This window comes from Camponotus vicinus, unplaced genomic scaffold, assembly GCF_025532165.1.
Source record: "Camponotus vicinus isolate PSW18456_S1 unplaced genomic scaffold, iyCamVici1.0 SCAF_7, whole genome shotgun sequence".
NCBI lineage: Eukaryota > Metazoa > Arthropoda > Insecta > Hymenoptera > Formicidae > Camponotus > Camponotus vicinus.
The window spans coordinates 13,237,036-13,250,047 of NW_028141979.1; the positions used below are offsets into that span (position 1 = coordinate 13,237,036).

The window sequence follows — 13,012 nt, forward strand, 5'->3', positions numbered from 1 at the left end:
TTTTTAACATTTTGTTCCATATATTAAAAGAAAATTCGAATGCTTTCTGTCAAAAATATAATATAAGGAAATGTTTAATATTATACGAGAAATATATTACTACTAATAAAATAAATAAGTAAATAACAATTATCAATAATAACGCGGATATTTTGGTAATATTTTTAATTATTTTATTTTACAATTAATAAAGATATTTTAAATTTTCTAGCTCTAGAAATAAGAATATTTCTTAAAAGTTTTATACGTTAGAGCTATATTTTTATTATTTTGCTCGGTCTCGGATCACTTTTCGTATACCTGACCTTGAGCAACAATAGCTACGAGTTTCGATCAATACCATCCGGCATCTTGCAAAGGCACTACTGATTCCGCTAATTAAAATAACAATTTTGTAATATGTAACGTTTGTTGTAAGATTAAAAAATGTATGCTATACAAATTTGTTTGATTTATTTTCGTTCTTTACATATTTCGACCTTTATATATTATTTACAATTAATGCTAATATGCTAACGAAAAAAAATAATTATTGTAAATTTACTTATTTATTTTATTAGTAGTAATATATTTCTCGTATAATATTAAACATTTCCTTATATTATATTTTTGACAGAAAGCATTCGAATTTTCTTTTAATATATGGAACAAAATGTTAAAAATTAAATGTCAATTACAAAAACTGTAATATTTATTTATTAATGTTATAAAATATTCCTAGGAACAAAAAAAAATAAATTACACAAAAATAAAAGAAAAAAAAATAGTTACACACGGCGAGATTCGATCCAGGGATCTCGCGGTTACAAAAGAAGAACGCTACCAACCGAGCCACCGGGGCGCTTCGATAATGCTTCATCGCAACGTCTTAAGAAATGCTGGCAAACATTTCTTCAACATTTCTTCAACATTTTTTTTCAGACGAATGCTTGAGAAGCGCGTTCTCTCGCTTTAACAGAACTTGTTTCTAATTAGGTACTACACATAAAAAAATCCTCGTTTGAATCGGTGAGGGGCACGTCGTGCACTCCCCTTGTTAGCGAGCCGAACGGCGCACAGTGGGGCGAAATGAGAAATCGCGTTTCATAATTGTCTACAACCTTCAATTCTTAACGGATTTTAATGCTTTTTTTTTAAATTAAAGCTTATTTAATTGCTAATAAAGTTATCGAAGCCGATTTTTGAATTTGGGCGTTTTTCAAAATGGCGGATGTAATACGGTAGCTGAAAAATAGGAACTTAAATCGATTTATATCAAATTATGTGTATGTATGTTTTTGATGTTGCAGATTATAAATCTATTATTAAAATTACAAAATTAACTATATAATAAATTGAATATGGCTGCCATAAACAATAAAAATATTATGAATATGAATAAATGATAAATGAATCGTTACGAACCGATTAACACAGTATAGGAATAAATATTTTTAAGGTATTTAATTGTAAATATGTTATAATAATTGAAGGTCACTGATTATTCGCGCGAATAGTTATACTTCCCTTATAATCCCCTTATACAACAGTGTTATTTTCACGTTTCATCTAACAGTAATTGTTGAGCTTCGATGTCAATATCTTTCGAAGAATGTTTCCATTGATTCCGTTCACTACTTATATAAGGATCAGACGAAATTAATAGCTTTTTAATAATATCTTCATTTGTTGCACTTCTACAATGTTTTCGCGTGTGGTATTCTCTAAAACGCTTAAAATCTTTATTACGTGCTTCCTGCGCTTCTTCAGATAATTCACCGATTGGTAATAAATGTAAATTTATAATCTTGCTCCCATGAAAAAGAATTTTGTGCACTGAAGCAGGCATGTAATACCAGGGATAAAGTTTTATATACAGTTCTGCTGTTTCAAATGCATATTTTTCAAATTGAACAATATTTATTTTTCTTCCACAAGCAAGCGTCTGGAAAATAATTCCAAATCTTCGAATGAGATTTTCATTAACACCAGTTATTTTTGAAGTTGTTTCAGGATTTCTAAAAAATCTTCTCGCCGTGTTCCCATCGTTTGAGGATCCTGAACCTTGTTGTGGAATATCTATATACAGACCCATTTGTTAAGTCTAAATTCTTCTTGAATACTTTTTTTGGTTTCTTCCATCGCCATATTATCCTGAGGTTCCTTTGCAGCCCATTTACAAAAACTTAGCCGATAAGATATATGCACTCCAATATACACTCCATAAATCGAATCCACGCGTGCAGTGTTGAGAGACCATATTCAAAATGTTGTACAATTTCTTGCTTGCTTTTTAATTTAGAAAGATTATTCATTTCGGATGGTTTTGCTCCGCATATCACACATGCTGATGCAGATAATGTTCCAGTTAAGGTCTGACATACTTTTCCATCTATCATTGTTAAAATCATTTCATGTTTCACTTCGTAATAACCCGTGCCAGTATCTATAATAGTAGGAATAAGATATTTATTTGTTTTATGTGTATCTATAATAGTAGGAATAAGATATTTATTTGTTTTTTTATTTGATTAACTTCAAATATTATTTTTTCTTTTGATTCGGAAGCATATTCAAATTTAATGGGTCGACAATACTTTGTTGATGATGGGCGAGGATTTTTCCATAGCTCTTTTCATTCAAATGAAATGTTAATTTCTAAACGTAAAGGAACCATGGAAATCATGAAAATACTTTCATCTGATAATGTTTCATGAGCAAACTTTTGTTTATACTTTGTATGTCCTGATGCTCCATCACATCCCCATTTTGCTATCAACCGTAATGACATTTTTTCATCTTGTACAGCAAGTGGAAGTTCAACATTTGGAATTAATAATATGCGATTGACAGTGTGATCTAACAGCTGCTGTAAGTTAACTTCCGCAACCGCTTCTGAGATTTTAAATGCATCTGGCGAGGGAAAGCATGTTTTTTTTATTTCAGAAAGTTTTTTATAAGATGGAAATATATCTGCATTTTTGGCAATTGCATGCAAACGAATTGTTTCATACTGATGTTTTGTTAATTTAGCGTCCTCAAACAAAGTTAGAGCTTCATAATCAGTAAATTGTACAATATTTTTATCATTCATTGTACTTGTCTCATCATTTTCAGAACGTAATAGCTTAGAAATAGTATTTGCCAAAGCTGATTTCCCATTATTTCTTAAACCAGTGAGGAAAGCGTTTTCAATTTCATTGTCGGAATAGGTGCCTCTTAAAGAATTACTCTTACTCCATTTAGCAGACCGAGAACACTCATCAAAGTCTAAAAACTTTCTGCCACGTTTTTGAGGAGCAAAATGTGCAATGAAATCAGTATCTAACCATTTCTTGTTACTCGACTCAAATTGATGTTTATTATAAATTGCTTTTCGATATTTTTTCTTAAAAATGGGCATGAAGTTTTGAGAAATTTTTTCACATATTATCTTTAACTGCATTTCACTAAAATTAAAATGAAGGGTTATATAATTATAAATTTTTTCTACATTTGTATTGTCTCCTTCTAACAGAACGTCAGAAAGAATTTTATTTTTTATTTTAAACTTATCCATATTTACGCTTAACTTATAATTTCAAAAGTATAATTAGAATTTAAAGAAAATTACAATAAGAAATGAACAAAAAGCAATGAACAGAAATCAATGAATAAAACGCAATAAACAGAAGGAAGATATATTTACAGCAAATTAATTAAATTTTTTTCAGAAATAAACCTTCAAAACAAAGAACGTAAATAACCAGAATTCTTTCAATATTCTCAATAGACAATCTTCTCAATAGACAATCTTCAAATACATCAAATCTCAACATAAGATTTGACAAATCTGCTTTAATATGATCGGCGTATATATACCCTGGCAAAAATGAGACGTTTCATGAACGTTTGTTTGGCGTTTACATGAACGTTTGTGGAAGTTCGTCGAGAGTTTAAAAACGATTAGTAAAGAGTTTGTAGAACAAAAATTGCAACACTGCAGCGTTTGAAAGACGTTTGTACATAGCGTTTTTGAGAGTTTGCATAGCGTTTACATGGCGTATGCAAAGAGTTCTTTAAACATTTATAGATCCTCTATTAAGTGTTTAATTTCATCTTTGGAAACTGCGTGCATCCTCTATTAAGCGATTACCCGACAAAAACAGTACGTGAAATCCACGTTATTACCACGTAGATTAATATCGTTGAATCTACGTGGATATTCAAGTGGATAATCCGCTCAAAAACGGTACTAGAATCTACGTGGAATCTATGTGAAAATTTCATGAACTTTCGAGACATATTACTTTTTTCATTTTTGATAAGTGAATATCTTGGACATTTATAAAAGTATATAAATACACTCGGCCATAAGAATAATTTTATTTTTATTTATATTTTATTTTTAATATACGCAATAAATAGGCTATCTCCCATTTATCCGTTTAATTTCAAATAATCTGTTCCATATTCTGAATCCCAACAAGCGATCCAGATTATTAAACAAATTATTTTAAATTAAATCAGTTTATTAAATTAAACTGACTAAAGAACCGTCTACAATGAAAATAATATCGGTGCAGTGGACGGTGGAGTAAGACTAATGAGTAATGCGAAATGGAAAAGAATCATTCGCTTACGCCTTACTCCACCGTCCACTCCATATTACTTCCATCGTAGATGGTCCTTAAAAGAAAAAATAAACTTCGGATCGTGTTAGTATCAGTTCTTTATATACACTTTATGACGGAAAGTTGAATACGAGTTAGCTAATTTGATGCAGCGCCGCATAGCGGCAAAGCGAGGAAGCATATTCTATATACATATGTACTATTACATTTCTTAGGCGTTTCTTAGGCGTTTCCAAGCCGTTTGTGTAAACGCCGTACAATTCGCCACATTGAAAAAGTATTTGCTGAAAGTGAAAAAATGGTATTGGAAAAAGTGTTTGTTAAACGTTTGAGAAGTCTGATAGTAAACTCTGTACACGAAGATGTATCAACGTTTACTGAACGTACTCTGAAAAATGTTACCTCAGCATTGCAAAACTTTCATGTAACATTATATAAAGAGTTTGTAGAACAAAAATTGCAACACTGCAGCGTTTGATAAGCATTCAAAACCCAACAGCGTTATGTAAGTGCTCTTACAAAGTTTGAAAAGCATATAAACTCTCAGAAAACCCTCACTCAACGGTTGTTAACGCTTTATAAAGTTTCTTATTTTCGCCAGGGTAATAGTGGACGAGTAATTTCTATTATGGATTTTGCGCTCTTAACGTTCGCCATCTAGTGGTGGCAAAATCAATATCACTTTTTACTATTTTTTACGCCGCGGTGTATATGAAAAGTGGAAAAGTAATTTCTAAAATCAAATCTTTTCTATTACGGATCTTATGCTTTCGATTTAATATTATTGATATTGACAATCATATTGATTTTGCCACCACTAGATGGCGAACGTTAAGAGCGCAAAATCAATAATAGTAGAAATTACTCGTCCACTATCAAGAGACACGGTAGTGTCTTTGCTAAGTCCCAGCGTAAGCACAAAAATGCACTCCGTGTATTATTACGCGAGTCGGATTGAGAGTATAACTCGATATTTTTATTTCTCATATAACCGCTCAACGGATCGAGTTCTTAGTAGAATTAATCGATAGCTTGGGTTTAAATTAAATAATAAAAGTGTTTTTATTTTTGCGCTACGTGCTCTGTAAACGGAGATATCATGATGCAAAGTCTGAAATGTGAAAATTTCAATTAAGAAACGTCGTCATAGTCATCGTCAACTCCTCTTAACGTAACAAAGAATATACAGAAATACGTTTCCAACGTCTGCCACAAGAATGCGCTAGCAGTGATTCACGCGACGCAGCGTTAGTAGCGCTCTGTGGCGTTAACGGTGCTTATAAATATGTTGTAAAAGGTTAAGTGTGTCACTTCAGGTAATTATATAAAATAATAATATACATATAACATTTATATATTTAGATTAGATTGTATCTATATTATTATTTCAGATTATATATATATATATATATATATATATATATATATATATATATATATATCAAGAGACACGGTAGTGTCTACTTCACTACAGCTATAACATGGACGTGGACACAGCGAGTGACAATACATCTATCGACGACAAGATAGATGACTTTTGCGAAAATCCGACGCGGGATGCATTAACGGAAGGTCTTATGAGTCTCTTGAAACCTACGGTGGATCAACTGGACGAGAGAATTCGCGCCACAAGGTGACGTCAAGTTTTCTGTTCAGCGCGCATGCAATAATAGTAACATTTATTTTTCGCGTTTCTTCTTGCAAATTTACGTATATTTATTATTCTTATATTTCTTTCACAGTACGTACTATTTATTGCAAAATATATGTTTATTCATCGAATTGTAACGATAAAAAATTGCGATTTACTTACACAAGCAACATATATATCTTATTGTTACCTATTTTACAAGAATTCTTGAGCATTTTGAAAATCATTTTCAATTTTCATATATAATTATTGGAATGTTATAAAAAATTGTGCTTCTATCATGTACTACAAGTTGCGTACAAAAGTTGCGAAGAGTATTATTTTTTATGCATAACTATTCTCTTTGTTATAGGATATGTCAAATAGAGCTGAAGCAGCGGATTGTTATTACTTAACATTGATTACTTTGCAAGTTTTATAAAAGAAATTTCTTACAATTTTCACCATAAATTATGGAAACTCCAGTAGTTAATTTATCAGATGAAGAACTCAAGACAGTTTATGATCCTTCTGAGGATTCGTATCTTTTAATAGATACTTTGGAAGAAGATTTAGACATTCTGCATGCGATGAAACCTGTGATTTGTTTAGAAATAGGTAGTGGTTCTAGTATAGTCATCACAGCTCTAGCAATGGCATTGAAAAAATATAATGCTCATTTTATTGCAATTGATATAATCATTATAATATAGAATATTGAAATTCAAAATTTCAAAATTAAAAATAATTTATGCTTTGCGAAAGAAAATTAAAAATGAAAAGTAGTTTATGCAAAAGCATAGAAAGAAAAAATCATCATAACATAGAATATTGAAATTCAAAATTTCAAAATTAAAAATAATTTATGCTTTGCGAAAGAAAATGAAAAATGAAAAGTAGTTTATACAAAAGCATAGAAAGAAAAAATAAATACTCTATGCTATGATGATACTACATACACACACGCACACGCATGTACACATATACAAACATATTTTTATATCATCATAACGTAGAATATTTAAATTTTCAAAATTAAAAATAGCTTATGCTTTGCAAAAGGAAATGAAAAATAAAAAGTAGTTTATGCAAAGCATAGAAAGAAAAAACAAAAAGACACATTTATAAAAAATATTCTATGTTATGATGATACACACGCACAGACGCACACGCACAAACTAATCATGGAAGAAGTAATGGAGTCAGTAATTGAATTATCGTCATCGTTACATGTTGAGGCTGAAGCGATTTTAAAAGAAATCATAACATAGAATTTTTAAATTTCAAAATTAAAAGTAGCTTATGCTTTGCAAAAGAAAATTAAAAATAAAAAGTAGTTTATGCAAAGCATAGAAAGAAAAAACGAAAAAACACATTTATAAAAAAAAATATTCTATGTTATGATGATGTACACACACACACACACACACATATTTTTATATCATCATAACATAGAGTATTGAAATTCAAAATTTCAAAATTAAAAATAACTTATGCTTTGCGAAAGAAAATTAAAAATGAAAAAAATGAAAAGTAGTTTATGCAAAAGCATAGAAAGAAAAAATAAATACTCTATGCTATGATGATATTACATACACACACGCACACGCATGTACACATATACAAACATATTTTTATATCATCATAACGTAGAATATTTAAATTTTCAAAATTAAAAATAGCTTATGCTTTGCAAAAGGAAATGAAAAATAAAAAGTAGTTTATGCAAAGCATAGAAAGAAAAAACAAAAAGACACATTTATAAAAAATATTCTATGTATGATGATACACACACACACGCACACACACACACACACACACACACACACACACACACACACACGCACGCACACGCATACACATTTAAATATTAATAAAAATTAAAAATATTTCTATAACGGGCTGAGGTTCTTGGATTGGAACTTCGGCCTCGGCCTCGTCCTCTCGACCGTCCCGCTCTAGCCCATCGTGCACGCGGTTGTTCTACAATAAAAGAAATATTTTAATGTTATTTTATTTGAATATAATATTTAAAGAAGAACTGCACGGATTAACTATATTGAAAGTTAATAAATCTAATTTTAATATATGTACATTCAGATTTATGAATTTAACATTACGCAAAATACTTTTAGCCTTTTAAAATATAAAAATAATTATTTGTGAATTAAAAATTTCTTTTGTAAAATATAATTTATACGACACAAAAATTCATGAAAATACAAATTTTAATTCTATAGAAGGCTAAAAATACTTTGGGCAATGTTAAATTCATAAATCTGAAAATGTAATAGATTTATTAACTTTTAACATAGCTGATTCATTTAGCTGATTCCTTTATAATTAACGTGCCAATTATATAATTCAAAATTATTTACCTCTTACTTGCCCCGCTGTCGTTATCGGTGACGACGGCGGCGGTGGCAGCGGTGACGACGCTGACGGCGATGGCAGCGGTGACGACGTTGACGGCGGCAGTGGCGGTGGTAGTGATGCCATCGTTGGTGGAGGCGATTCTTTTTGTGTTTCCATTAATTTTTGTGTTTCCATTAATTTTTGTATTTTTTTTTTAAGTATTATATTTTCTTTTAAAGCCGCTTCAGCCTCAACACGTAGAAAGGACGACAATTCAATTTCTGGCTCCATTTCTTCCATATTGTAGGTTCTGAAAGAATGGAAACATATAAAATACATATTATAAAATATGTTTAGAAATGATAGTAGAAATGATAGATAATAAATGATTAATCTTCATTTTAATCTTTTATTGTAATGCATATATGTATTGTGTGTGCAACACAAATATGAATTACAATAAAAAATAAGTAATTACAATAAGTGAATTACAATAAAAATAGTAAAATAAATTTTTATTCCCTTGTTATCTATCATTTCTTACGCATATGTATTAATAATATAATGTGTTACACTTACTTTTTAGGATTTTCTTCATTTTCCTTTTCGTTAGATCTGAAAATAGAAATGTATAAAATATATTGTACAATATAAAATATTTTTATATTATGTATTACAATAAAAGATTAAAATAAAAATTAATTCTTTGTCATCTATTTTTATTATATATTTCTATATTTTTATTATATATATGTATTACAATATGTATTACAATAAAGTGTTAAAATAAAAGTTAACCAAGTATTGTGTGTGCAATACATATGCATTATAATAAAAGATTAAGATAATAAAATATTAAAATAGATTATAAAACATTTTTATAATGAAATAATAGATTGTTATCTATCATTTCTATAAAAAATTTTATAATATTTTATTATTTTATATATTTTATTATTTTAATCCTTATTGTAATGCATATGAGTTGCACACACAATACTTGGTTAACCTTTATTTTAATCTTTTATTGTAATACATATATATGTGTTATACGCAGAAGTACATATAGTTACGTATCGCAACAACTAATGGTTAGTTTTAATTTTAATGGTCTATTTTAATTTTTTATTATAATGCATTTGTATTGCGCATGCAACATATAGTAATATATATGTATTATAACAATCATTAGTTATTGCGATGAGTAATTATATGTATTTGTATGTATAATACATATACGAATTATAATAAGACATTTAAATAAAAGTTAAACAGTATCATGCGTGAAACATATATAATAGAAGATTATAATAAAAGATTGAAATAAAATATATAAAATAATAAATTATATTATAAAATATCTTTATAGATATTATTAATAATCATTGCTTACCTTTTGTGAGTTTCATTATCATTAATTGTTGCTGGTTCTTTTTCGTTTCTGGAACTGTAAATGTATAATATAAGTTATAAAATATTTGTATAAAAATGATAGAAAACCCTTTCGATCAGTCCCATTTAAAGAATGTTGTAATGTATCAACAATAATTTCGTGAAGACTGCTTCATATTCTGCATTATTTATGAACTGTGAAAAAATATTTAGGTAAGTTGCCAACACTACCGTGTCTCTTGATAATTTGTCTTTATTTTCCTTACTATTAAAAATAGAATTAAATAACTCACTTTTTCTCCGTTCCATTTATATATTCAATGATGAATTAGATAAGCAAAGCAACGATTATTCATTAATGGATTTATAAGTATTAATTGTGAATAATAAATGTAGATTTCTAATGACATATTGATTTGTAATTATCCGTTATTTTTGCAATAAGAATAGCAAAGAAGTTTGAAGGATCTGAATATCTATATAGTAAGCAAAGAGGACCGTCGAATTTTAATGAAATATGACGGGGGTGGTGGCGGGTTCTTTGCTCATTTATTTAAAGATGTTTAACATATAGTACAAAAAAGAGTGATATCCCTAAAAAAATTACCCTTTTAAAAAAAAGGTAAAAAAAGGTGCTAAGTCCGCGTAAAAAACAGTATATGTATTTGCAAAATAGTGTATTATTAACTGTAAAAAACTATTGTAAAAAACCTGTCTCCAAAATAGTGTTATTTTAAAACTGTAAAAAACTACTGTAAAAAACCTATCTTCAAAATAGGATTATTTTAATCTACAAAATAGTTATTTTAATCTGCACAAAATAGTGTTATTTTAAACCGTAAAAAATTGTTCTACAAATTATTTTAATTTTGTGTAAAATTGTATATCCTACAAAAATAATGATATCAAAAAAATTGCGCTAAGTGAAAATAAAAACTTATAAAAATATTTTAACCAAAAAAAGTTATACAAAATAGTTGTTTTAATTTTCTACATTATATCCTAGAAAAATGATGATATCCAAAAATTACGCTAATTGAAAATAAAAACTTAAAATATTTTAACTAAAAAAAATTGTACAAAATAATTGTTTTAATTTCCTACAAATAATATTAAAAAGTTGCGCCAACTGAATAAAAATTTTCACTATAAAATATACATTTCTTTTTTATTTCCAATATTAAAAGAAAAATGATATTAAATGAATTGTAATATATCTATTATAAAAAATCGTTGAAAATATGAACAATCATATACATTGCAATAATCATATGCATATATCCTGAAAAGTTTAATTAAAAAAAAAAAAAAAGGAAATGATAATACAAAATACAAAATTAAAAATTATTAAAAAAATTAAAAATTAGATATTAATAAAAAAAAAATTTATTTAAAAATTAAAAATTAATACATATAAAAAAATTTTAGTTAAAAAACTTAGCGCTGCTACGTTGAATAATGTGCTAATGCAATTAGCAGCGCTAAGTTTTTTAACTAAAATTTTTTTATATGTATTAATTTTTAATTTTTAAATAAATTTTTATTTTTTTTTTATTAATTTCTAATTTTTAATTTTTTTAATAATTTTTAATTTTGTATTTTGTATTATCATTTCCTTTTTTTTTTTTTTAATTAAACTTTTCAGGATATATGCATATGATTATTGCAATGTATATGATTGTTCATATTTTCAACGATTTTTTATAATAGATATATTACAATTCATTTAATATCATTTTTCTTTTAATATTGGAAATAAAAAAGAAATGTATATTTTATAGTGAAAATTTTTATTCAGTTGGCGCAACTTTTTAATATTATTTGTAGGAAATTAAAACAATTATTTTGTACAATTTTTTTTAGTTAAAATATTTTAAGTTTTTATTTTCAATTAGCGTAATTTTTGGATATCATCATTTTTCTAGGATATAATGTAGAAAATTAAAACAACTATTTTGTATAACTTTTTTTGGTTAAAATATTTTTATAAGTTTTTATTTTCACTTAGCGCAATTTTTTTGATATCATTATTTTTGTAGGATATACAATTTTACACAAAATTAAAATAATTTGTAGAACAATTTTTTACGGTTTAAAATAACACTATTTTGTGCAGATTAAAATAACTATTTTGTAGATTAAAATAATCCTATTTTGAAGATAGGTTTTTTACAGTAGTTTTTTACAGTTTTAAAATAACACTATTTTGGAGACAGATTTTTTACAATAGTTTTTTACAGTTAATAATACACTATTTTGCAAATACATATACTGTTTTTTACGCGGACTTAGCACCTTTTTTTACCTTTTTTTTAAAAGGGTAATTTTTTTAGGGATTATATATACGCCGATCATATTAAAGCAGATTTGTCAAATCTTATGTTGAGATTTGATGTATTTGAAGATTGTCTATTGAGAAGATTGTCTATTGAGAATATTGAAAGAATTCTGGTTATTTACGTTCTTTGTTTTGAAGGTTTATTTCTGAAAAAAATTTAATTAATTTGCTGTAAATATATCTTCCTTCTGTTTATTGCGTTTTATTCATTGATTTTTGTTCATTGCTTTTTGTTCATTTCTTATTGTAATTTTCTTTAAATTCTAATTATACTTTTGAAATTATAAGTTAAGCGTAAATATGGATAAGTTTAAAATAAAAAATAAAATTCTTTCTGACGTTCTGTTAGAAGGAGACAATACAAATGTAGAAAAAATTTATAATTATATAACCCTTCATTTTAATTTTAGTGAAATGCAGTTAAAGATAATATGTGAAAAAATTTCTCAAAACTTCATGCCCATTTTTAAGAAAAAATATCGAAAAGCAATTTATAATAAACATCAATTTGAGTCGAGTAACAAGAAATGGTTAGATACTGATTTCATTGCACATTTTGCTCCTCAAAAACGTGGCAGAAAGTTTTTAGACTTTGATGAGTGTTCTCGGTCTGCTAAATGGAGTAAGAGTAATTCTTTAAGAGGCACCTATTCCGACAATGAAATTGAAAACGCTTTCCTCACTGGTTTAAGAAATAATGGGAAA

At 27.4% G+C, this 13,012-nt stretch overlaps 2 protein-coding genes and 1 long non-coding RNA gene across 11 annotated transcripts in view; 2 read left to right on the top strand and 1 right to left on the bottom strand.

Annotated features, from left to right (window-relative positions):
- Positions 1-13,012, top strand: part of Dhc62b (Dynein heavy chain at 62B) — an 835,389-nt gene that overhangs the window by 441,943 nt on the left and 380,434 nt on the right. The window lies entirely within an intron of this gene.
- On the top strand, positions 5,781-9,279 carry LOC145974730 (SNAPIN protein homolog). Of its 2 annotated transcripts, none has more exons than XM_083104753.1 (3): positions 5,781-5,908; positions 5,984-6,225; positions 6,596-9,279. In XM_083104753.1, exons 2-3 carry the CDS (start codon positions 6,074-6,076, stop codon positions 6,636-6,638), a joined length of 195 nt encoding a protein of 64 aa, XP_082960879.1. In that variant the 5' UTR covers positions 5,781-5,908; positions 5,984-6,073; the 3' UTR covers positions 6,639-9,279. The 2 variants fall into 2 exon arrangements, with proteins under 2 accessions (XP_082960879.1, XP_082960880.1); XM_083104754.1 differs by having other exon boundaries at positions 6,039-6,225.
- LOC145974732 (uncharacterized) lies at positions 9,088-10,091 on the bottom strand. Its single transcript, XR_014439778.1, has 2 exons — positions 9,971-10,091; positions 9,088-9,192 (listed from the first exon to the last, which is right to left on the bottom strand). It is a non-coding gene; the product is annotated as an uncharacterized LOC145974732 (long non-coding RNA).

Coding starts and splice junctions, on each gene's coding strand:
- LOC145974730 (XM_083104753.1), top strand. CDS start 6,074: ATGGACGTGGACACAGCGAGTGACAATACATCTATCGACGACAAGATA. Junction 6,226..6,595: donor GAGAGAATTCGCGCCACAAG/GTGACGTCAAGT, acceptor TCTTTGTTATAG/GATATGTCAAATAGAGCTGA.